The 25624-nt window shown below is 42.8% G+C and overlaps 2 protein-coding genes across 13 annotated transcripts in view; both read left to right on the top strand.

Annotated features, from left to right (window-relative positions):
• Kif23 (kinesin family member 23) overlaps positions 1-19920 on the top strand; it is a 28461-nt gene extending 8541 nt beyond the window's left edge. The window contains exons 4-25 of one of the 12 annotated variants that reach the window (XM_048424293.3): positions 626-731; positions 932-1068; positions 1540-1649; positions 2525-2695; positions 4581-4622; positions 5918-6030; positions 6195-6316; positions 8331-8433; positions 10110-10189; positions 10276-10395; positions 10741-10867; positions 11177-11335; positions 12091-12248; positions 12605-12778; positions 12953-13132; positions 13535-13846; positions 15146-15181; positions 16358-16585; positions 17743-17825; positions 18011-18092; positions 18660-18730; positions 19541-19920. In XM_048424293.3, coding sequence (XP_048280250.2) covers positions 626-731; positions 932-1068; positions 1540-1649; positions 2525-2695; positions 4581-4622; positions 5918-6030; positions 6195-6316; positions 8331-8433; positions 10110-10189; positions 10276-10395; positions 10741-10867; positions 11177-11335; positions 12091-12248; positions 12605-12778; positions 12953-13132; positions 13535-13846; positions 15146-15181; positions 16358-16585; positions 17743-17825; positions 18011-18092; positions 18660-18730; positions 19541-19556 — 2730 coding nt within the window. In that variant the 3' untranslated portion in view covers positions 19557-19920. The remainder of the gene's footprint in view (positions 1-625; positions 732-931; positions 1069-1539; positions 1650-2524; positions 2696-4580; positions 4623-5917; positions 6031-6194; positions 6317-8330; positions 8434-10109; positions 10190-10275; positions 10396-10740; positions 10868-11176; positions 11336-12090; positions 12249-12604; positions 12779-12952; positions 13133-13534; positions 13847-15145; positions 15182-16357; positions 16586-17742; positions 17826-18010; positions 18093-18659; positions 18731-19540) is intronic. The other 11 variants (XM_087905297.1, XM_048424295.3, XM_048424294.3 and 8 more) reach the window with 11 other exon arrangements.
• Positions 19921-22961: 3041 nt separating this feature from the next.
• Rplp1 (ribosomal protein lateral stalk subunit P1) lies at positions 22962-24433 on the top strand. Its single transcript, XM_048424305.3, has 3 exons — positions 22962-23159; positions 23593-23667; positions 24197-24433. Exons 1-3 carry the CDS (start codon positions 23088-23090, stop codon positions 24392-24394), a joined length of 345 nt encoding a protein of 114 aa, XP_048280262.3. The 5' UTR covers positions 22962-23087; the 3' UTR covers positions 24395-24433.
• The last annotated feature ends 1191 nt before the right edge of the window (positions 24434-25624 follow it).

The following is a 25624-nucleotide window of genomic DNA, read 5'->3' as shown; positions in this document are numbered from 1 at the left end:
CTCTTCTGGCCTGCAGGTATACATGCAGGCAAAACTCTGAGTACATAATAAATAAATAAATCTTTTAAAAAAATTTAATTTGGGGTGGGGATGTGGATACAGGGTTTCTCTGTTTAGCCCTGGCTGTCCTGGAACTCACTCTGTAGACCAGACTGGCCTCAAACTCAGAGATCTGCCTGCCTCTGTCTCCCCAGTTTTGGGATTAAGGTGCATGCCACCACCGCCCAACATAAATTTAAGATTATAGGTCATTACCTTGTGTTTTGCTTTGTTAACAGGATCTCACACGATAGACTAGTCTGGCTTTTAATTCTGTGTAGCCCATACTGCCACCCAACTCATGGCAAACTTCTGCCTCAGCCTCTGTACCACTAGGCGTAAGTGTTCACTTAATCTTTGCAGCATTAGTGGACTTGACTTTTCGCCACGCTGTTCGGTGTATTTGTTAGGGCAGCTGTAGTTTATGTATGTTGTGACTACTGAAGGCTCCAAGCTTAAAGATCATTCTTGTTTTTTTCTTTACATGTCTGAATTTGAAAGCTCACAACAGAAACATTCAAGCGTAGGACAGATGTATTTCTAGTCTCGTAGAATTCCATGTTTATTCTTTTTCTTCTCTCCACAGACACAGTATTCATTTAAGCGGGTATTTGGCATTCACACAACTCAGAAGGAACTCTTTGATGTTGTGGCTAGTCCGTTGGTAGATGACCTCATTCATGGCAAAAATGGTATGGATCTTGGAGTTTAGTTGATTTTTCCGTTTAATCTTGTAATAAAACTTTTTACTGTTTATTTGGTATGACATTGAATTCAGATTTAACTCATTAGAGTGATGCCCGGTTTGGGGATTAATTTAAGTTTTTTTAAATACAATGAAATGTTATGTGGTACTTTAAGACTGTAACTGCTTGTTGTTGCTACACTGTAGGTCTTTTGTTTACATATGGTGTGACGGGAAGTGGAAAAACGCACACAATGACAGGGTCTCCGGGGTATGGAGGCCTGCTTCCTCGTTGTTTGAATATGATCTTTAACAGCATAGGGTCATTTCAAGCAAAACGTTACGTAAGTACAATTCCTTTGGGTTGTGACGGTCACAGTAGATACAGGTCACCATAGATACTTCCATAGTGATACTGAGGAAGAACCATGGCACTGGAGCTGCTTTGATTCTTACATATGTTTGGATGTGGTGGGCATGGCAGGTATGCCTATGGTGCCAGTAATTGGGCGGTAGAAGAGAATCAAGAATTGCAGGCCAGCAACTCTCCCTGTCCCCCAAAGTTTAAATGTCAAATGCTTTCTGTTTTTAAATGTTGCTGCACCATACTGGTGGTGGTAGGACACGCCTTTAATCCCAACACTCAGGTGGCAGAGGCCAGTGGATCTCTGTGAATTCAAGGCCAGCCTGGTCTACAGAACAAGTTTCAGGACAGGCTCCAAAGCTACTCAAAGAAACCCTGTCTCAAAAAAAAAAAAGTTAATGTTCTTTAAATTAAGTAAAATTCTTTTCAAAAGTCTTTTTTGCCGTTTTAGGTTTTTAAGTCTAATGATAGGAACAGCATGGAAATACAGTGTGAGGTTGATGCATTATTGGAGCGGCAGAAAAGAGAAGCTATGCCCATTCCAAAGACCCCCTCTAACAAGTGAGTAACTTCGTGTTGCACTGACTCATCGAGTGTGAGGAATTGGTCCTGCAGTTTCTGTAGATCTGGGGAAGGTGAATACAAATTAGAGAAGTTAGTTTTACAGTTGACTTGTGAAGTCAGGGTTGAGGCATGTTCTTAACTGCTCTGGTATTTTGTCTGATTTCCAGAGGATACTTCCTTCTGTGAGTAGGGAGAGTGAGTGCCTAAGCTATCTCAGGGCTTGGCTGTCCTTGACCCACCTTGAATCTGAATAAAGTTGCTTTATGATTTCAGTTTTAAGTGGCAGAACATTTGAGTAGTTTTTCCACTCTGGCATCATTTCAGTTAGGTTTCTTTCTTTTTTGAGACAGGATTTCTCTGTGTAATATCCTTGGCTGGCCTAGAACAAACTTTATGTAAACCAGGCTAAGATCAAAGGCGTATACCACGCCCAGCAATTCAGTTAGGTTTCTATTGCTGTGATAAAACCATAAGCGAAGCTTCTTGGATGGAGGAAAGGATTTATTTCATGTTTTACTTCCAAGTAACAGTCTATCACTGAGGGAAGTCAGGACAGGAACTCAAGCAGAAGCTGGTGCAGAAGCCGTGGAAGAATGCTGTGGTTAGCTTAGTCTACTTTCTTGTACAGCCAGGACAACCTAACCAGGGTTGGTCCTACCTACGGAGGGCTGGGCCCTCCCACGTCATTAATCAAGACAATGCTAGACAGACTTGCCTCTTGGCCAGCCTCATGCAGATATTTTCTCAGTTGAAAGCCCCCTTTCCATCCAGCTTGTCAAGCTGACATAAAACCAGCCGACACAGGTATCTACTTTTTATATTCACTCACAGTGGGTAAAGTCTGACTTTGAGGGATCTGTTTCTTGTTTTAGGCGGCAAGCAGATCCAGAGTTTGCAGATATGATAAATGTACAAGAATTCTGCAAAGCAGAAGAAATTGACGAAGACAGTGTCTATGGTGTTTTTGTCTCTTACATTGAAATCTATAACAATTACATATACGATCTCTTGGAAGAGGTGCAGCTTGATCCCATAAAGCCCAAGTAAGTAATAAAGATAGTCTCTTCAGGTACCGCAGCAACCCCTGGTTTCCTCAGGTGTAAATGGGGAATAATGCTTAACGTTTGTTTTTAGAATGCACAGAAATCATAGTCATGCTCAGGGAACACTTTTAACTAGATTGTAGCTGTATTAGGAATCCAGCAGCTTAAGGCATAGTGACCTGAAGATCCATCTTGGAAATTCTTTTGAAAACTTAGCCTTAGGTTTGAAACAAACCTCAATCTTACAGACAGTATTGGGGGCATCTTTCAACTCCCTGACAGAGCTGGAGGTTTTGCAGCCTCTTTGGCTGTCTGTGTCTTGGTGTTCTCTGTAGAGTGGGCCCTTGCCTGTACAAGTGATTCTTATTTCATCTATTGCGGATTTGTGTAAAGCCACATTGCGTTGTCATTCTGAGAGATAAAATGCTATTCCTTAGATATCTGTGGGTCTTGTCTTATAGAATCTGAAGACCATTTACCTTGTAGCTTTACAAAAGTACCTCTCTTTGTGCCAGAGTAGATTTACAAATCTTGTATCTGTTCTTGAGTGGGTGGTTTTGTTCTTTAGCTGAAGGCTGGTCTTGCATACTGTCTTCATCGTAGCCAATTAAAACATAAATAATATGAAGAACTTTGTCTTAACATTTGTGTGTGTATGTGTAGAGGGGCATTACTGTGGAAATAGCTAGACTGAGAAAACCATTAAACTGTGAACAGACCTATGTCCACTTACATCAGTGTGTTCACTAATATGAAAAGTTCATGACTCTGATTGAGGCCATACTATGACTCTTACTGAATTTCATTTTAGTAAAGGAATTACTAATGATTTTGTAAAATAACTATAAAGTTGGTAGGTAAATGAAATCTGAAAGTCTTAAGTCTTTTGTTTTACTCAGCCATTCTTTAGATAACTGCTTTGTTTTTTAAGCAGTTACTGCATTATACAAGCTGACCTCCGTTTGCATGTGATCCTCCATCAGCCTCTCAGCTCTGGGATAGCAGTGTGCACCACCAAACCTAGCTTCCAATGCAAACTGTACAAAGGGGCTTCTTTTTGGAGTTACCTGTCTGTCTTTGGAATGCTGGAATTAAGAGAAAGAAGTACCTGGGTTGAGTTACAGAGAGGAGCAAGAGTGCTGTCTTAGAGGCAATGCCTTTTATATTACTTTCCCACTTGAGCAAATATTTTCATGTGCATTTTAAACTGTCCTTTGTTGCAATTCCAGTTTTGTGTACCTGTTTTACCTAAACTTCTGTGAATTTATTTATTGCTACCAATTAACTTTTTTGCTTTTTCAAGACAGGGTTTCTTTGTAGCCCTGGCTGTCCTGGAACTTGCAGAGATCTGCCTGGCTCTGCCTCCTAAGTGCTGGGATTAAAGGTGTGCTTCACCACCACCTGGCAGCTTGCTTTTTTTTTTCTTTTTTTTAAATTAAGTCTCACACTATGTCGACCAAGCTGGTCTGGAACTCAGAGAGATCCACTTGGCTCTGCCTCCCAAGTGCTGAGATTAAGGGCATGCCTCACTGTGCCCAATACTACTAATTATTTTTATGTCTCTCTTGTTTGCAATTTGTTTGGCTTGTTCCAAGTGATATTGTTTCAAGTGATACTGTCTGGTTTTAGTCATGCAAAGGAAACAGAGTGCCTTCCTAGAGTATCTATCGCGTGCACACAGGAGGGGAGCCTGTTTTGCACTGATTGTGGATTTAATGTGAGGATAGTGTTAGCTCTCCTTTTCTGAAGGGTTAATTTTTATTAGTTTTTAACAGTCTTGCAAGTAGAGGGTTTTAAAATCTCTGTCACTGTCACTAGTCTGACTGAAATGCTGCCACAGGATGACTGCTCTGGAACAGTAATGTCTGCCTTATTCCTTCGCTAGGTGGAACGGCTGCAGTACACCTATGAGGAACGCAGAGTCTGTGTATGTGGTGATACTGGCCCTTCTTAAGGAGAAGGGTGTAGTTAACACTAGTTGGGGGTGGGGGCTTATTTGGCATGTTTGTAAGTAGTTTGCTTTTCCTTAGCAGTGGGCAGGCTGCTACCTCTAACCCTCCTTTCTTTTAGAAAATCTTCCCTTGATTATCAGTGATGGTAGCTGGTAAATGTCTTCATCCTTACATTCACAGATGGGCTGTGAGATGGCTCAGCAGGTAAAGGTGCTTGCTGCAGTCTGACAAACCTGAGTTCCATCCCTGGAACCCACATGGCGGAAGGAAAGAACTGACTTCTTGTTGTCCTCTGACCTCCACACATTCAATTCCAGATAAATAAAATTAAAACCTGGGTCTGGAGAAATGAATCAGTGGTTAAGAGCACTGGCTGCTCTTCCAGAGAGCCTGTGTTTGATTCTCAGCAACCACCTGGTGGCTCACAACCATCTGTAACTTCAGGTTCAGGAGATCCAATGCCCTCTTCTAGTTTCTGTGGGTGCTAGAATGTGACACACATATTTATATACAAGCAAAACACCCATACATGTAAAATAAAAGCATTATTTAAAAAATTAACTTAAACAGAACATGCAAGCACCGTTGCCTAACCTTGACCAACTGCAAACTAAAACTTGCCAAGCCACTCTGCAGGGATGACCGCTCTGGGCATATACTAAGTCCTTTCTGAATTCGTTTTCTGCATTGCTTTATAGGTCAGAACCAGTTGAATATGCTGATCTTTTAAATGAGGGAAGTGCTAGATTGTGATGTGTAACCTGTGCTGTATACGATAGTGCTATGCTATAGTACTGTTGTAGTCTCAATTGTCTGTTTTGTGTGCTTTTTAGGGTGGCTTAGAGCAAACTTTAAAAACAGCATTGGTTTCTGCTTTGTAACTAATCTTGACTGTATAATCATGTTTTGTTTTTTAAGTCTACTATTTCTTTGGGGATCTTATGTAAATTTCTGTCCATTAAAACATGGGAGCATACTTGTTCTGTCTCACCATATGGTACCTCTATCATGACACCACAAGAAGGCCCTCACCTGGTGTCAGCACTACACTCATGAACTTTCCAGCTTTTATAACCAAGCAATAAGTTTAAGAAAAGCTGGGGATGTGCTCAGTGGTAGAGCCCTTGTCTAGCATGCATGAGGCTTGGGTTCTGCCAGTGGTGTTAAGGTGAAAGGGGAGATATTGTGTTGCTTGGCACTTTAACCTTAGTCTTAGTGGAAGACAGTTGTATCTCATTTAGGAAACTAACCATTTATTTCTTGTTCACAGACTCCCACAATCTAAAATACTCCGAGAAGATAAGAACCACAATATGTATGTTGCAGGATGTACAGAAGTGGAAGTGAAATCTACGGAAGAGGCTTTTGAGGTCTTTTGGAGAGGTTAGAAACAACTAGAATTTGAAAAATGTGAACTGATGGTCTTAATCCTCAGATTTGTTGCTGTAATTGCTGTAATAGAACAGCAGTCCCTTCGGGTTAATTGGAAAGCAGGTATAATAAATGGCTGAGTTCAGGTATAATCAATGATTTCTCTGTCATCATAGGCCAGAAAAAAAGACGTATTGCAAACACCCATTTGAATAGAGAATCCAGCCGGTCACATAGTGTGTTCAGCATTAAGCTCGTCCAGGCTCCCCTTGATGCTGATGGAGATAATGTCTTACAGGTATGTTTGTATGTGAATCTTGTCTTTTCTATTTCAGCCCTAAGGTTTTGGAAGAGGGCCTAAATTAGGGGCGGCCTTGGTGATGCAGATCGCTCTAGAGTTAATCGCTGTTTAGCTATGAGATCGTAGTACGTAGCGTGTGTGGCATGTGCCGTTTGCTGTGTCGTGAAAAGACTCTGCAAAGCTTTCAGACTCTGTGGATGTGTTGTGTCATTTTAGGTGTTGGTTTACCTTGTGTGAGACAGGGTCTCCTGAGCCCGGGATGACCCTGAACATTTGTTTGTTTTCTCTTTTATTTCTGACATTATAATGTAATTATATTGTTTTTCTCTCCCCAAACCCTCCCCATACTTCTCCTTGCTAGATTTCAAAACCATGGCCTCTTTTGTTTGTTTCTTGTCTCTCTATACAGGCAAAGCTGACCCCAGACTCAGGGATTTGTTGTACAATATTATTTTAGGTGTGTTACTCTTGGAACATTTGTTTAATGATACAAAGATATATTTAATTAAATAAAATTTACCTGTGGTCTGGAGACTGCATCAGCAGCTAGCTGACAGGAAGTTGCAGGGAGGAGGCAGGGAGGAGGCAGGTGGAGAAGGGTTTATAAGGAGGGGTGAGAAGGGCAAGGACTTCTTGGGAGCTGTGAGGAGGTGAACAAGATGAGCTATTTGCTATTCAGCCTCTCTGGAAGCAGGATTCCACCTCAACCTTTGAATCTTGAGTTCTTTAGTGGGACAGAGATTTAGATTAAGTTCTCTCAGTGGTTTTGAAAGAGCCGATGTCTGAAGGAACAGAATTTCCTCAGACTGTGGCTCTTGTGACCTAGCCGCTGCTTGTAGCTATGGAGTTGCAGTCGCTGACTAGGATAGCTGTAGCTTAAAAGGCAGCAACCATTAAAAAAAAGGACAATGGGTTCACCTGTCTCTGCCTCCCAACAGCCTATATTATTAGGCACATGCCACTATACTTGGATTTGTTTTTGTTTTTTCTACAACAGAATTTCACTATGTAGCCTAGAGCTCAGATTCCCTGCTTCAGCCTCCCCTGCTAAGACTAAAGTCTTGCTTCACTGGTTATGACTTTAACTGTTTAATATGGCTGTATCCAGGCTGGCTGAAAAGTACTGAGGTCCATTAGGATTTGAATTCTGATTCCTGCCTATTCTCCTGCTGTCTGACCTGACTGTAAGAGAGCCTTCTCATACATAAGGTTGTGAGATTTAAGGGAAGCAGTGTGAAGTTTCTTGGCCCTGCTTGAATTATAGTCAGTACTCAATAAATGTTAGTCAGAAAATGGCCACCAAGTCTTCCCCCTGTTTTCCTGTGAATTGGTCTTCTGGTGCTAGGAATGTGAATTACTGCTAGTAACATAATATTACTCAGTGCTTCTTGGCTTTGCTTTTTTTTTTTAAAGCTTTCTTTTTATATGATGTGTATGAGTGTTTTGCTTGCATGTATGTCTGTGCACCACAGTGTGGGAGCCTTGTGCTTTTGGAGGCCAGAAGAAGGCATCAGATCTGAAACTGGAGGCCTCTCCTGGAACTTGGGACCTCTTCAAGAGGAGCCAGTGCTCTTAACCCTTGAGCATCTGTCCACCCTGACTTTCATTTCTTTGTATAAGTTAGAGTACCGTGAAATTATGTTTTAAATATGCTTTCTTTTTTTTTTTTTGGTGTGTGTGTGTGTGTGTGTGTGTGTGTGTGTGTGTGTGTGTGTGTTTGAAGACAGCTCAGTACTCCCAGTCCTGAAATACTAAATATGTGGTTGTAGTAGAATGGAGCAGAGTTCCTGTTCTCAAGGAGTCATCTGATGTCTGCTCTGAGAAGGACCACCGGGTAGCAGACATGTGCTCAGTGTCAGCTTTTTAACAAACACTTCTGTGTCATGCATCCTCTGCCATTCTGGGAGTTTGTATTGTGCACATGTAGTGTCCAATACGACTTAATACCATGTTAACTGGATCGTAAAGAACATTGTAGTGCAGTATAGATTGTTGGCTTTATCCCTTGCAGGAAAAAGAACAAATTACCATAAGCCAGTTGTCTCTGGTAGATCTTGCTGGAAGTGAAAGAACCAACCGCACTAAAGCGGAAGGGAACAGATTACGTGAAGCTGGTGAGTGCAGTGCTGTGCTTACGGCTGTAACTGTCAACATCCTGGAATGACAGTTTTGTATTTATCAATGGATGGTTTCTGCTTAATCTGTGAAATAACATTGACTGTTAAACTTAGCCTTTAAGCTGGCCTTTTTTTTTTTTTTTTTTTTTTTGGCATGTGTGCTCTCCTCAGTGTGCAGTAAATGTCAGAAGGTAACACTTGCAGCCCCTTGTGGTTATCCTGCCTCAGTCTTCTGAGTGCTGGGATTCCAGGAGTATATCATCATCATATCTAGATAAATGATGTATCTGATAGGCATGCTGGAGTTAAGAGGTCTTAGTCAATGTTCCAAGATGAACAGTTCTTAAACATTTGGAAGTCCAATTGAGACCTGAATTTTTAGAGGTGTGATTAATATATATTATCCTTGTCTTGGCTCAGAAACCCAAATGAGATACATCAGAGAAAAAGCAGTGTGACTAAGAAATCCTGTTGAGATGTAGAGGGACAGAGTTTGTTGGCTCCTAAGACATTTGACTGTTGGAAACATGTCACTTCTAGGTGTAGGAGGGACTTCTGTCCCTTTCCCACTGTGGTCTGAAATGGTCACTTGGGATACGGCTGGCCTCCCGTGTATGAGGCACCTGAGTTCAGTCTTCAGCATCACTCACCATCCCTAATAAAAGAAAGGAAGCAAGCCAAATTAATGAGATTGTCTATTTTTGCCATAATTTAGGATTTGGGAAAAACTTAACTGTTCTGTTGCTGTGAAGAGACACCACGACCAATGCAACTTATCAAAGGAAACACTTAGTTGGGGGCTTGCTTACAGTTTTGGGGGTTAGTCCACGACCATGACGGCAGGGAGAAAGGCAACAGGCGGGCGGCATGGTGCTGGAACAGTAGCTGAGCACTAACTCTAGAGCAGCTGTGGGTCAGATGGCTCACAGCCTTGAGGTAGAAAGAGAGAGGCACTGGGAATGGCAAGGCCACACCTCCTATTCCTTCCCAAATAGTTACACCAATTGGAGATCAAACAGTCAGACATGAATCTATGCAGGCCGTTCTCCACCACCAGAAAATTAAGTGTCATGTTGTATTCCCAGGCTAGAGAGATGGATCAGCAGTTGAGCTTCAGTGTTGAACAGGTGTGGTGGCATGCACCTCTAATCCCAGCACCTGGGAGGCAGAGGCAGGTAGATATCTGTGAGTTTGAGGTTAACGTGGTATACAAAGCAAGTTCTAATACACAGAGGAACCTTCCTTGTCTCGAAAAATCAAAAAGCTAAAGAGTACTTGTTCCTCTTCCAGATGACCTGGGTTCACTTTTTAATATTCACATGACAGTTCACTACTGTCTGTAACTTTGGTTCCAGGGAATCTTATGCCCTTTTCTGGCTTTTATGAGCACCAAGTACATGAAGTCTATTTACATATATGCAGGCAAAACACTCAGAATCTTATTAAGATTTATTTATTTTATTAAGAGTAATATTGTATTTGGAGAGTCTTTTTAATGGAGTCGCTGAAAGCTGATTATTGAAGCTAATAAGATTAATACTGTTGAATGTATGGTGGGACATTACATGGGCAGCTTTCTCTATAATTTCCCAGCAGCTAAATGAAGCTGTGCTATAGACAAATGGATCATAGTTACTGTTTTCAAATGTCCTCTGTATCTGACTTCCTCTCAGGTAACATTAATCAGTCACTAATGACGCTAAGAACATGCATGGAAGTCCTGAGAGAGAACCAGACGTATGGAACTAACAAGGTACACAGCAGTCCTTGCCAACTGCTTTGTGGTTTAATCGTGCATTATATTTGTCTAATATTCTTAGCTTTCGAATGTCTTTATAGATGGTTCCATATCGAGATTCAAAGCTAACTCATCTGTTCAAGAACTACTTTGATGGGGAAGGGAAGGTGCGGATGATTGTGTGTGTAAATCCAAAGGCTGAAGACTATGAAGAAAGCTTGGTAATTTAAGGGTATTTCTCCTCTACGGTTGGGTTTCTCTAGGGAAAACGGCTACTTGAAGAATGGCACACTGGCTGGGTGGTGGTGCACGCCTTTAATCCCAGCGCTCAGGAGGCAGAGATAGGCAGATCTCTGAGTTTGAGGCCAGCTTGCTGGTCTAATGAGTGAGTTCCAGGACAGGCTTCCAAGCTACAGAGAAATCCTGTCTGCGGGGGTGGGGGAATGGCAAACTGCTCATTTTGTGGATTGACACAGGGTTAGTGATAGGCAAATGAACCATTTAGCCATCCATAAAGGAGGACTTGGGTAGGCTTACTTTTTCCAGACTCTGCTTTGTATTTTTAGCAAGTCATGAGATTTGCTGAAGTAACTCAGGAAGTTGAAGTAGCAAGACCAGTAGACAAGGCGATATGTGGCTTGACACCAGGGAGACGGTACAGAAACCTACCTCGGGGCGGCCCAGTTGGAGATGGTATGATTCTGTGTTATACTATTATTCATTTGCTTGTCTTTCTATAAACTTTAAATATCTATTTACACCCTTCTCAAGAACCAAATGAAAGAAACTTTGAACTGAAATATAAGGTTTGCTTGGTTGTTTGTTTTGTCTTATTTTTGAGAAATTCTATGCTTAAAGTAGGGCTTAGTGAAGCATACCTGTAATTCTAGCACCGAGTGAGTATGCTGAGGAGGTAAAGATAAAATTCTGTGGTTCCTGGTTCAGGGGTTCTGCTCACAGCATCAGACTTAAGCTCTTTCATAATTTTTAAATTCAATACAGAACCTTTGGTGACTGAAGTGATTCTACAGAGCTTCCCACCACTGCCTCCGTCCAAGCTTTTGGATATCAATGATGAGGAGACCCTTCCAAAGCTGATCGAAGCTTTGGAGAAACGACATCACCTACGTCAACTAATGACAGAGGAGCTTAACAAACAGTGTAAGGGTAGAGCTGCTTCTAGTGCTGTGACTTCAGAGGTAGAAACAGGTCTTAGCGACTCCATCTGGTGAGACCTCTTTAAGGAGGACTTATTTCTCGACTCTGTAATGGTCTCAAGGTGTTTAATTTGAATGGCAAGATTTTGTTTTCAACAGCTCTATTTTACTTTTAAAGAATATAAGAAGGAAAAAGTAGGTGTTTCTCTCTGCCTATTTTATTTTTAATAGTGATGGACACAAAATGGTATGTTATAATTTTCCCCTGTTTGCAAGTTATTTATATTCTGTAATATTCGTACCTCAGTGGTATAGGGGAAAGTGAATAATGTTTGTGTAGAGCAATTGAACAAATCTGGTCCATGGAAGTGACTGTCTCTGTGAGTAACAAAGTGGGTGCCAGGGTCTTCAGCTATTCTCAAACACAGGATTATTACTGTTTTTGCATCTGTAAGCAAACTTTAAGTGTTAGGGGGAGGTTACAAAATATTTATATAAGCTTCTCTTATAGATTTGAGAATCAAATTCCTGGCTTCTTTCCAAACTTGTTTTTAATCTTTTTTCACTTTTTGTATCAAACCCAGGGCCTCATGCATATACAAAGCAGACATGTACAGGCCGCTGCATTCCCAGCCTTTCTTATGTACATTTGCCATGGGGGATTTGCTAGAGTGCCACATTCTACCGAGTATCTGCCGATGAAAGCTGGTTTTGTTTTGTATCTGCACTAAACAGCACAATCTGTATGCTTTGTTTCAGGTATGAACTTCAAAGCCTTATTAAAAGAATTTGACAGTTCTCTTCTAAATAAAGAAAACTATATCCAGGAAAAACTAAATGAAAAAGAAAAATTGATCTTAGGGCAGAAATCAGAAATAGAACGACTGGAGAAGAAAAACAAAACTTTGGAGTACAAGGTTTGTGGTCACACTTTCACCTGTGTACTAGCCGTTCGTTACTTCTCAGAACAGCTCATGTGCCTGTTTCTACCGTGAAGGGCAGGAAGGGGGAAGAGACTGTTAGTTTCTACTGTTCGGAGTGGAGCTTAGCTTGAGGAGATGTAGGCGCCTGGCTTGCAAGAGACTTTTTTGAGCAACTTCTTTCTGAAGTGAAGTGGAACTGAGGATTCAGGTGAAATAGTGAGGGCAAACATGATCTCTCTCTCTCTCTCTCTCTTCTACAAGTTTGCTTTTATGAGTGATTGAGCTATTTATTGTGTAGTGAGGTGAGATGCTCGCACAGCAGATGCTAAGCACAGTGGTCCCCTTTGCAGATTGAGGTTCTGGAGAAAACAACCACGATCTATGAGGAAGATAAGCGGAATCTGCAGCAGGAGCTCGAGAGCCAGAATCAGAAGCTTCAGCGGCAGTTTTCAGACAAGCGCAGATTAGAAGCCAGGTTGCAAGGCATGGTGACAGAAACATCGATGAAATGGCAGAAGGAATGTGTGAGTGTTCTTCTTAGGTTAAATACTGTGCATTTCTGTGCTGTGGCAGAGCTTTGGTGTTTGTTAATCTCTGGAAGACGTGGAGAACTGTCATTTTCCAGGAGTAGAGTTGGTGAGGTGGTGTGCTTGTGTAGAGGGATAAAGCAGACTGTAATCTGCCGTTGATCTCTGTAGGAGCGGCGGGTGGCAGCCACCCAGCTGGAGATGCAGAATAAACTCTGGGTCAAAGACGAAAAGCTCAAACAGCTAAAGGCCATTGTGACTGAACCTAAACCCGAGAAGCCAGAGAGACCTTCCCGGGAGCGGGACCGGGAAAAGATCATTCCGAGGTCCGTCTCTCCTTCGCCTGTGCCTGTAAGTGTTTGCCGCTGTATGCAGCTTAGTGCCAGAGAATTTTTTTTTTTTCCATTTAGAGGAGTGTTTCTGTTTCATGTTATATTTTAAGCTTCTGCTTTTAAAACTTAGCACAAAAGGGCAGGGCATAGTGGCGCACGCCTTTAATCCCAGCATATGGGAGGGAGGTTGAGTCAGGCAGATCTCTGTGAGTTTGAGACCAGCCTGGTCTACACAGAGTTCCAGACCACCCAGGGTTACAGAGTGAGTTCCTGTCTCAAAAACACCAAAAGCATATCACAAAAATTTAGTGCCTTTAGTTTCTTACAGTGTTAAATCTTCATGTAGTGAAATTGTAGAAAAGTATATTGTTCCTCTCTGTTTTTTCAGTCTTATTCATTAATTTTTCTTCAATTTTTCTAGCTTTCTAGTAACAATATTGCTCAGATTTCCAACGGCCAGCAACTCATGAGCCAGCCACAGCTACACAGGCGCTCTAACTCTTGCAGCAGCATTTCTGTAGCTTCCTGTATTTCGGAATGGGAGCAGAAACTATCTCCGTTCAGCACACCTGTCAATGTCACCTCTCTTGCAAGGCATAGGCAGCAGGAGCCAGGACAAAGTAAAACGTGTATCGTGTCAGACAGAAGGCGAGGGATGTACTGGACGGAAGGCAGGGAGATGGTCCCTACATTCAACAGTGAGATAGGCGTAGAAGAGGACCGTTGCCGCAGGGTTTGTGCCAGCATTCTTTAAAGCACTGTAGTGATAGACTTACCGCCTTTGCTCTTTGTAACTTGGTTTCAGAGTTTGACGGAAAGCTGGATAGGCTCCAAAATGAAGGAGCCCTAACTTTTCTGTTAAAGACTGAGCCACCTGAAATTAAGACTAAGTTCTTTGTGTGAGAAAGCTCATGTGTCTATGAGCTCTGAATGTCAGCCAGAATGGTGCCCCCTAGAGGAGACTGCTCGCCTGAACAAGGGGTTTTGCACAGAATCTAGGAACATGAGTGTCTTGCTTCCTTGATTCCTCACTCTCTTATTTTTTTCTCCCCCTACTTCCCCACTGCTCCCACTTTTGCTGGGGATAGAGCCTAAGGTTTCAACATGCTAAGATGCTAAGCAATGGCTCTATCATTGAGCCATAATCCCCCAACCCAAATATGAATATATAAACTATACTTTTTTTTTTCCTGTTTGATTTCTCTTCCTGAATTTTTTTTCATGCTGGAGAAAAGGTTTTTTTGTTGTTGTTGTTGGTTTTTTTTTGTTTTTTTAGTTTGATTAATAGGTTGGATACTCTCCTGCCTCCACCTTCAGCAGAGTCGCTATTTTGTGCACGTCCTTCCTCTTCTGAGGCATTCCACAATAAGTCACAGATGCTGTGACACTCGAGCATTTCCCTGTGCAGCCACCGTCTTTACCACTTTGAAGACAGCATTTTCTGTGTGGAGAGCCCTCACTGCTGCCTGCCCTCATGATGGCCTTTCCTTTCAACCCAGGCTACTGTCCAGATGCATGCACTACATCCTCTTACATGTACATCCTCTTACATGCCGGGTGGTGGTGGCGCAAACCTTTAATCCCAGCACTCAGGAGGCAGAGGCAGGCAGATCTCTGTGAGTTCAAAGCCAACCTGGTCTACAGAGTGAGTCCCAGGACAGCCAAGACTGTTACATAGAGAAACCTTGTCCCACAAACCAAAAAGATTCTCTCACATGATTTAGGATGTAGGTAAAGCCCTGCAATCTGATTACTAATGATGGTGACCAGTCTTGGGTTCTTACAAGGCAACAGACAATTCTATAGTCTCAAGTTCCTGCTTTGCAGATTTTACTTTGAGCCTTTTAGGGTGCAAATCATGGTGAATGGCCTCTGTGATCACCTCTAGTAAATCATCCTCTTTTGTGTCTGACTCCAGCCTGCTGGGAGGTCTGTTTTTACCTGCCAGCAATAACGGAATGCCTGGCTTGGCCATGCAACAGTCAGGGGAATAAACTAAGACACAGACTTTAACTTCTTTCTTGCAATCCAGATCTCTTTAGAAGTGCAGCAGAAAAGTTTCCATGAGGTTAGTATCTCTGTATTCGTGTTCATTGATCAGAAATTATCAGGTGGACCGAATTTCACATTTTGGTGAGGAAAGAGTTTCAAAATACTTAAGTCATGACTACTAGCAGATTCTCTGCATTCTGTCTCCTTTCCAAAGTTTGATTTGAATGTATTATACTGTAAATGTGTTCAAGGAAGCTCTTCTGCCAAGTGCTAGATCCTAAGACCTAGGTTTTCTTATTCACCGTCAGACCATTTTCAGAGTGAAGGTTTTCTGCCTGCATGGAAGCTTAGTATCTTTCCTGGCAAGTTGTGGTGACTGTTGTAGAGTTGTCGTTAGGGCTTCCCTGAGCATTTGGCTGGGTCGGAAGGGCTCTGACTCATTTCTTTTCAGTTTTGTGGACAGGAATCGCCCACAATTGCTTACGCTACCATATCATGTATATGAAATACATTTTCTGAAGTTGAATGTGCTGTTTAACTTGGCACACATGGCATTTGACTGGAACACTAGTTTTTATGATACAAGCTGATTTCATAGCATAGTCTTTGATTCTTGAAACTTGTAAGAAACATTTGGAGAAAAATAATTGAAGATACTGTGGAATTGCGTTTTGAGATATAAAAATCCTTACTGCAAGCACCTAGAAGTACTTAGCACCGTTTAGGCGTGCTGCACTTGAAGTTGTGTGTTCCTATGTTCTTCAGGTGTTTGCTAAGTGAGAACTTCAACAGCTTGCAGTTTTTTGGTCTGGCTGTATATGGAGGAATGTTTTCTATTAGATGCCTAGACATAGCTTAAGTGTTATTTCTCCTGCTGATAACCTGCAATACAGACCTTCTAATCTATGTATTAGTTCACAAAGCAGGCATAATAATTGGTTTTTGATCAAGAATGCAAAATGGATTATTTTTCCTGAACTTGCCATGAACAATATCTGGAGTCACCACAATTCTATCTTTTGCCGTTTGTTGAAACGGAAGCTCCCATATGACTATGCTCTGTATACACTGTTGTCTAAAGATGCCTGTTGGTTCAGTTTGGTAAGAGAACATTAAATGATTTACATGTTTAGCTTGGACAGGTCTGATTTCTGTTGTTGTGAATTTGTATGTAAACTGCTGCACTTCTAACGGTTTCTCCAAGTAATCCTGGGTTGTGCTTGTTTCTCAATTCCTCTTTCAACCTGATCAGAACACACCAATTCCTGTACGACACAGAAGGTCCCGCTCTGCAGGGAGCAGATGGGTAGATCATAAGCCTGCCTCTAATGTGCAAACTGAGACAGTCATGCAGCCACATGTCCCTCACGCCATCACAGTGTCTGTTGCAAATGAAAAGGCACTAGCTAAGTGTGAGAAGTACATGCTGACCCACCAGGAACTAGCCTCCGATGGGGAGATTCAGACTAAAGTAATTAAGGTAAAAACAAGTCTTCACAAAAGACTACCAGTGAAAAATATTTGCCCTGCTATCCTTTGATGAGATTTAGGGCTTAAATGGGGTGTTGGGTGGAACTTTTGTTTTAGTAGAAAATTGATGTAATGCTTAGGTTGTGAATCTGCTGGGGCTGGATCTGCTTAAATAGGCCCAGAGTCTTGGGTTCTTAGTACTCCAGATCTATGATGTATTTTAGTTACATCATATTTAGCTAAAATATAGTTTCAAAAGTAAACCCAGAGCCATACTGACAACTTCTTGGAACCCTAGTACTTGGTAGGCCAAGGTAGGGAGGTCACCAGTTTGAGCCCATCCTGAAGCACGTAGTTGTCTTGAAGGACCAGACAGCAACAGAAAGCAAACCTAACAACGATCTCCTGTTTTGCCGTTATGTCAAGATAAAATGTTTGCTTTAAAACTTGTTCTGTACTGGGCGGTGGTGACGCTTGCCTTTAATCCCAGTACTCTGGAGGCAGAGGTAATTGGATCTAAGTGAGTTCAAGGCCAGCTTGATCTACAAGTGAGTTCCAGGACAGCCAGGGGAATGCAGACAACTCTCCTTTCCCCCTCAAAACAAACAAACAAAGAAAAACCCAACAAACAAAACTTGTCCTGTGGTCAGGCATGGTAGCACTTTTAGGAGGATCTCAGTTAAGAGTTTCAAAGTAAATAACACACAGAATTTGATTGGGAATGTTACTCAGTGGTGAACTACCCAAAATCTTTCTTGTAAAGAAGAGACTTTCCTGTCTATAGAAGACTTTTGATCTTATGTCTAGTGGAAAAAGTGCGTGTGGGGGACAACAGTGACGGGGTGGAGAGTCATTTCAAGTCGAGAGGACAGTTACAATTAAGACTACTGCCACCAGACGGACAACAGCACCTTAAATGTGGAGCTGTCTCTGCTAGGTTAATCTAGTTTTGAAATTTATAGGTGCAATCAACTATTTTCCCCATAGCTAGGAATGTTACTGATTATCCTGGACTCCTGTTAGTGAGAGGTGAACTGAAGTTTCTGAAGTGTTTTATCAGTAGATACAGCAGCCCAAGGGTCTTTTGAGTTTATGGATGAGTTTCAGATGCTTGCCTATCATTTGGATTTATCAAAGTGTAACAGTGACCTTTTCTCTTGGATTTAGGGTGATGTTTATAAAACCAGAGGTGGAGGGCAATCTGTTCAGTTTACTGATATTGAGACTTTAAAGCAAGAGTCGCCTACTGGGTGAGTGTTGGTCACAAATATCTCTCTAAAAGTCTGTTTCTTAGCCTCTTGTTCTTAGGAACAGAATATCTTATAATGTTTATCACTAATTCTCCCAGGGGTATAGTTGGTTTCTCCCCCCTCTAATGTTTTCCATTCTTCTTAGATGCAAAAATGATTGTTGCATCATGTTTCCCCTTTTTCAGTAGTCGAAAGCGAAGATCGTCTACAATAGCACCTGCCCAACCAGATGGTACAGAGTCTGAATGGACCGATGTAGAAACAAGGGTAGGGGTGAAATTAAATACTTGCTTGCTAAAATTAGCTGTAACACTATAGAACTTAGTGTTCGCTGAAGTTGCTGAGGCAGGACCACATATTGCCCATGCAGCCTGGAAGCCTATAACTAACATTTTGGTGGGGCCCTTGCATTTCTTTAGATCTGGTCTTTACTAGAGGTCCTCTGTGTGCATGTGTGCTAATGTATATGGGAGTCAAGAGTGTGTTGCTCCAGACTAACGAAAATCATAGCAGATGGACAAATCCGCAGCAGCACCCAGTGCTCCCTATGACTATTACCTCTGAGGAAAGACTCCTAGGGAAAGAACCAGCTTCTTCAGGACTCCTCGCTCTCCTTATCTAAGCTGAAAAGATACCTGGGTACTCTCCCAGGTCCTTCTTGCTTTTGTTGCCTGTGCAGAAGTGGATCCTAAGTGTGTCTAGTGGTTTAATCTAGGTGTCTTCGCTGAACTAGAGCAGTGTTGGATTTCATGGCAGTAGAGCCCATCTAAATGTGGATGTGTGCTTCTGGATCGCTGGAAGCCGACCTTGTCCTCTCCTGTCATTTTTCTCTAGTGTTCCGTTGCTGTTGAGATGAGAGCAGGATCTCAGCTGGGACCCGGATATCAGCACCATGCACAACCCAAGTGAGCTCTACAGCCAGCCCTGCTGTCCTCCCTCTCCCAGGCTTTCCATCACCTCTGCTCCTCCAGCTGTGCCCTACTCTCTGCTTTTACCTGGGCCCTGCTGACAATTTATGGTGGGCCTTCGTAGTGCCAAGCTCTCCAGAGTGCTGTAGCGCTACTAGAGGAGGTGTCAGCAGATTGGTGGCTTTTGCTCATCCTTGGCCACTTCTAAATCTTTTTGAGGCTGAACTGAAAGCACCTAGGGGGGCGTGTCTTTATTAAAAACGACAACGCATATAATACACAAAAAATGTTGGATACTCGCTGTCTTTGGAATCTTAGACAAGGCTTTGTTCTCAGCTGAGGTCTCTGATTTCTTTGCACTTCTGCAAGATGACTTAGACACTGGAGATGACAGCATTGTGTGTGTCCCTCTTATCTAATAGACCTCATGGTTTTGGAATAGGGGTACATGCCCTATAGAGAGGTTAAGCTGAATGCCAGAATTGGTGTTGAAGAAAGCACTTATACCATTTGCTCTTTGGTTAAGTCCACAATGGGGAGGGAGCTGACCTATTCTTTCCATATTTCATAAAACCAATCTTTACACATCTCTCTCTACATTTTTAACTTGGGTTAGTTCCTTTGACAATTCGGGAGATGGCTGCAGTAGGTTAAGAACAGGGGAGCTACCTCCTGTTCTATTCTCTAAGTTGCTTGCTTGCTCCAAGGACTTGAATTTTCTTCTGATAAAAGGAATTCTCTCAATGTTCCTAAAGACTGTGTCACTAAGTGCAGAATTCAATATTAAATGCTGCTTTTGTGTTTTAGGCGCAAGAAGCCTTGACCTGACAGCTCTGGTAGCAGAAGAATACTTTTGTGTTGATTTCTCCAAAGCTATGCCATGCGCGGTGTCAGAGTCATCCTGCAGAAGAATGTATCTAGATCATATTGTATTTTTTGTGACTTTTTCAACTGTTCTGAATATTTTCTAAGGTTTTATAAAAAAAACAAAAATGCTGCTATTGATTAGCCACAAAAAAAAATGCACTTTAGACATATTTAACAATTAAGACTTTTAAAATAAAGATGGTAATTGGCCAATGATAACAATCCATTTTAGGAAAGTTTTAGAATCCTGTATGTATATATTCACTTTCTGTTTTTATATATGCAAATGAAATACAATAAAAAAGCACTAAGAAACACAAGCTGTGTAGTGGGCGTTCTCTCAGCATGCTCCCAAGCACCTCCAGTGTTCTGTTTATCTGGTACTCAGTATTAGTGGGATACAAGAAAAGAGCACTAGAGAATAGAAACTTGGCTGTGAATGAATGTTGCCTTTATGGGGTATGAAACAGGCTAAGATATTGCTCATGGACCCCAAAGTCTGTTTATAAAGTCCAACATCAAAGTCTGACATCAAAACTACTGTGCTCTTTATCCTATCCTAATGCATTATCTTTGCTGAACACTTCTTAGCTCCTAATGGCTAATGGGGTTGGAAATAAACTTTGATTATACTATACGACTCCAGCACTCCTCAGAAGGAAGGCGCTCAATCAAAACCTCAGATGGAAGCCAGGTTTAGCGGATTTTTTTTTAAAGATTTATTATTATGTATACAACATTCTGCCTCCATGTATGCCTGCACACCAGAAGAGGGCGCCAGATCTCATAACAGATGGTTGTGAGCCACCATGTGGTTGCTGGGAATTGAACTCAGGACCTCTGGAAGAGCAGCCAGTGCTCTTAAACCACAGAGCCATCTCTCCAGCCCCTTAGCAGGATTTTTCAGTATGCTTCATCACTCAGTTCTGAGACTACCCATGTTGATTGACACAGCTCAAGATGCTCTATGACGTCGTCCCTATTCCCTCAAGGGTGCAGTTTTCCCTACACTGAAGAGAATAATGTTGCAATTGGCTCTTCATGCATATACTTTATAGAATGTTGAAGGCAGAGGCAATGGCTACAAGTGCTAGTTGTAGGCTGTGCGCACACCCAGCTTTAACCAGGTTTTCCTAAATTTGCTCCTTTGCCAGTGTATCATTCTCACCTGCAACTTTCAGAACTGATAGGCATGAAATAGGATCTCATTGGTTTAATAAGTCTTTCCCGATTATGAGTTTGGTTTCTCAAATGCAAGAGCCTTTGCAATAAAACTACATAGTAAATTTTTGGGTGTGTAGGATTTTTATGTATCCTTTGCAACTTGAAACTTTGGATCTTCTTATCCATGACTTTTATGGCACCTTTATATGCCAGGGGTTGATTCCATGTCTTCAGCTTGCAAGGAGTACATTCTGCCACCAGAGCCCCTCTGATCCTTTGGTAGAGCTTTGTTGTGAAGCACCTACCCAGGCTCCTTGGATCTCTACTTTCCACCAACATTACTAGCGTTAAGTGTGCTTACTGATTTCTCTGCCAGTCCGTGCATCGATTTGCATTGTCAGTGACACTTAGAAATTCCTCTAGGGCCAGGTATGGTGGTGTAAACCTCTAATCCCACCTCTCAGCAGGCTGAAACAAGGAGCACCAAAAACTCAAGGCCAGCCTGGGTTGTATAGTAAGGTCTTGTAAGGGGCTGAGATGTAGTTGAATGGGTAGAGTGCTTGCATAGGGTACACCAGTCACCTGGGTTTGCTCCCTCGAACTGGCTGTAGTGGTACAAACTTAAAATCAGTCCCAGGTGGGGCAGGAAGATCCTACATTCCAGGTTATTCTCAGCTACATAGCAAGTTCCAGGTCAAGAACTACCTATGTTTTTGTTTTAAAGATCTGAGGCCTGCTTGTCAAATCCCATTGAGATCATGATTATAATTTTATTTGTAACTATATAATTTGGGGGGAATTATCCATTTTAGGGTCTTAACTGTGAAAACTATATTGCTCCACTTAGGTTCCTCTTGATAACTATTTCATGGCTTGTTTGTGGTGTTGAAATTGGAATACATGAAATTTAAAGCAACATCATATGTTGGAGGTATGGCTTTTTGGTAGACCATTTGCCTAGTATGCATGAGGCTCTGATTTCAAGTCCTTAGCACCAAAACCTTTACGCAGACTCTTCAAGAGCTCTGCAACTGAGCTGTACCCCAATTTGAGGTGTATCTTAATTTTTTTTTAAGATGTGTGTGTGCGCATGGGCAGTCTTGGGCTTTCTATTGCTGTGCTAAAGCATCATACACTGAAAAAGAAGCAAAGGAAGACATTCATATTTGTTCCCCATTTTCAAAGAATGTATAAAAGCTTTTTCTATTAAGATATTTGCTTTGGGCCGGGTGGTGGTGGTGGTGGTGGTGGTGGTGGCACCGCACCGTTTAATCCCAGAACTCGGGAGGCAGAGGCAGGTGAATCTCTGTGAGTGCCAGGACAGCCTGGTGTACAAGAACTAGTTCCAGTTAGCTAGGACTGTTATACAGAGAAACCATGTTTCGAACAACAACAAAAAAACAGAAACAAGATATTTGCTTTTAATGTCTGCCCAATACTCTTCGCGGGTTTTGAAAGTTACTCCTTGTTTTCTAGGGTCTATGTGATAAAGTTGTCAAATTTTAATCGCGTGGTTTCCTACTTGGGTTTTTTGTTTTGTTTTGTTTTTGGCTACCATACCTTGCATGATACTTCTTAAAATAATGTTTACTTTTTATGTGTATGTGAACGTGTCTGCCAGGATCCGATTTGGGGATGGCAGAACCAGAACTTGGGTCATCTGGAAGAACAGTAAGATGGCTTTAACCTCCGAGGCATCTCCAGCACCCTCTGTACTTTCTTAATGTAATTAATTATTTGAGTTTTCTTGGGATGAATTGTCCTGTTTAACCTCGATACACGGCAGCTGACATACAACTCCGGAGACCACCCCCCCTCAAGTTATTTACCTACTTATGAGACGTGCTGGGCGAACGCGTGCGCGAGGGTGGCAAGGTGGGGGTAGGGTCAACCACGTGATCGTCAGCTAGTGAATTTTTCAGAGTGTGCCCAAGTCACGGGGGCGCATCTGCCAGTTCAAGCAGGGGACCGGACCAGTGCGTTTCCCACAGACAACTTTCCTGATTGCTGCTAAACCCTAAATTAAAGTTCAGCACTTCCGATACTAGCAAGCCGTCACAGGCCCGCAAAACCGGAAGTCGAGCGTCCAAATCCGGAACTGCGTCATGCGGACAACGCCTCTTGATTTTGGCTCAGCCCCTTCCGCTCTCGGAGCCGGGACTCGATTGGTCGACGCGACCCCGATAAGAGGCTGCGCGCAGGCGTGTGTGACCTTTTCCTCTGCTGCCGCCAAGGTGCTCGGTCCTTCCGAGGAAGCTAAGGCCGCGTTGGGGTGAGGCCCTCACTTCATCCGGCGACTAGCACCGTGCCGGCAGTCCGCAACATGGCCTCCGTCTCTGAGCTCGCCTGCATTTACTCCGCCCTCATCCTTCACGACGACGAGGTGACGGTCACGGTGAGTGCGCGGCGTGGGTAACTGCGGGGCGGCCACGTGTGTTGGGCGGGCACCAGGCACTCGGCTGCCCGACTCGTCGCTTTCTCGGATATTCGGTTCCTAGGCTTCCTGGCCCTTGGCGCGCATGCGCTCTGTTCTGCCCGCGCGGTCCAGCATTCGTGAAAGGCGGTCTCGAGTGCGCCTGTGGTTGTTAGAGATAAGTTGTTGAGAGTGTCTTAACACTGGCTTTTAGGATTCGAACTCCGTCATTAGGCCTACGGGGCAATCGCACTAGCCTCCGAGCCTTCAAATCTGGCCGATGTATTTATGATGCTAAGCATTCATGAACTGTCCTTAGAAGCTCAAACCGGCAGTGTGGCCGTGTATGAGCGACTTCTGTGACTTGGTCTTAAGCGTATTTTGATCGCCCTAATGGTCTGCGTTTATGTTCCAGGAGGATAAGATCAATGCCCTCATTAAAGCAGCTGGTGTCAATGTTGAGCCTTTCTGGCCTGGCTTGTTTGCAAAGGTAAGATTTGGGGAAGTCCTGCTATTATACTACCGCCACCGCCCCTTTTGAATTTTATATATCATGCCCTGGTTTCTAACAGATTAAAAACTTCAGCCATGCCAATCCGAGCAAATCTTAAATGTCCTGGTTATGTTTTGTTCAAATTGTATTTAGTGGCCTTTTTAAGGAAGGGCATTTGAAACAAGAAAGATGCTTGCAAAGTAGAACACTGCATTTTGGACAAATTGTTTTATTTCTGGGAAGGAAGGTCAGCCAAGTTGTGGAGCTGGATTCAAAGAGTTCAAAAATTTTGAAAATCTGCCCGTTACTGTTCTGTTGTGTTACCTAGGGCAATTTTCCCATCATGGGAGGAAATTCAGCAATCTGTACCATAAAATAGCAACCAAATACAGGCCTGGTTTACATACTTAGTATCACTTTTGTGTGTATTGACTGTAGTCCTATGCCTTGGTCTGGGAAAGGCTGAACAAAACATGTCATTGCAGCTTAAAGGATAAGACTGAAAGCTCTTACCTGTCTGTTGCAGGCCCTGGCCAATGTCAACATTGGGAGCCTCATCTGCAATGTAGGAGCTGGTGGGCCTGCTCCAGCAGCCGGAGCCGCACCAGCAGGCGGTCCTGCCCCCTCCACCGCTGCTGCCCCAGCTGAGGAGAAGAAAGTGGAAGCAAAGAAGGAAGAATCCGAGGAGTCTGATGACGACATGGGCTTTGGTCTTTTTGACTAGGCGTTTTGCTACCATGGCTAATAAAAAGATAAACCTGTAGGTGGGCTGGTGTTGGTTGTGTGCTACAAGCGTAGCTTCTTGAGGGTCCAGTGATGGTAACAGGTCCATAACAATTCAGGGTAGGATCTCGAGTTTAAGGCAAGCATGAGTTATGTATGTGGAAAAAAGCCTGGGTCAGTTAATGCTGTAGCCCTGAATAACTTGGCTGCCTGGGGTCGGTCTGTCCGGAAAGTCACCTCTCAGTGCCAAGGGTTCAGAGCACCTGTTTAGTGCCAGCTATTTTGAAAATTACAGCCCTAGAAGCGCTTACACTGTTAAAACAGCTCTTAAAATACTGTTCAAGATGGCCACTTATCTCTTATCTGCTTCTGTAATGGCGACACTTGGACAGTTGTGGGGGTCTGAGTAGAATTTGTTTAGTGGGCACCCTGGCTTCTAGGGTGACCAGTAGGATTGGGTGGCAGCATCTGGAAAGGTCAGGAGAGCCTGTCCACTAGGGTTACCGTTTTAAAATAGGCCCTGGCAGCTGAAAAACATCTGCTTGGCATGAACAGGTCAGTAAACATGGTTGCCCAGGCTTGCTGAGTAAGCTGTATTCAGAGCGCAGCTGCCTTTATGGAGCCCACAGACTGGAACCCTCATTATTAAGGTTTGTCTTGAGTGGTGGGTGGTTTAGCACAGAGGCTTGTTTCTGCTGCTGTTTAAAACAGCTGTGAGGATGGTTCCAGCCTGTTCCCCCTGAGAACCAAATGTAGCTGCACTCCAATTTGGTTGTTCTGTAGTATCTGAACTCTGCTGGGACTAGAGTGCACTGCAATACTTGGGCTTTAAAAGTTTCTGCAGAACAAGCAGGAGCTGAAAGAGTTTAAACATGCAGCAAGGCTATTTGACTACAGTTAAATCCTTAGGACGGAACCTGAGACTAACCAAAATGTTGAAAAACAAGCCTTGGTTTGCTGCTTAAGTTACAAGCTGCTTTTCTCATCTGTAGGCAAGCGTTGGATATTTGTGGTTGTGATAGAATGCTTGCCTAATCAGTTTGGTCCGGGGTCTTCATAGGGCAAATGATAGATGTAGCATGACAGGATAATGCGCAATCCTTACATTAATATTGCTCAGATCCACACTTCTGGCTTGTATGATATTGGTTATAATGTCAGGGGGTATCTTGTTTTCACTCTCCTAGTCTTGGGAGTTAACTCCCTCCTTCTGGAACATTGCCTTCCCTGG

This window comes from Myodes glareolus, chromosome 4 (genome assembly GCF_982192425.1).
Source record: "Myodes glareolus chromosome 4, mMyoGla1.1, whole genome shotgun sequence".
Taxonomy (NCBI): Eukaryota; Metazoa; Chordata; class Mammalia; order Rodentia; family Cricetidae; genus Myodes; species Myodes glareolus.
The sequence above is the reverse complement of the archived record's forward strand: the minus strand, read 5'-3'. Positions and strand labels throughout refer to the sequence as shown.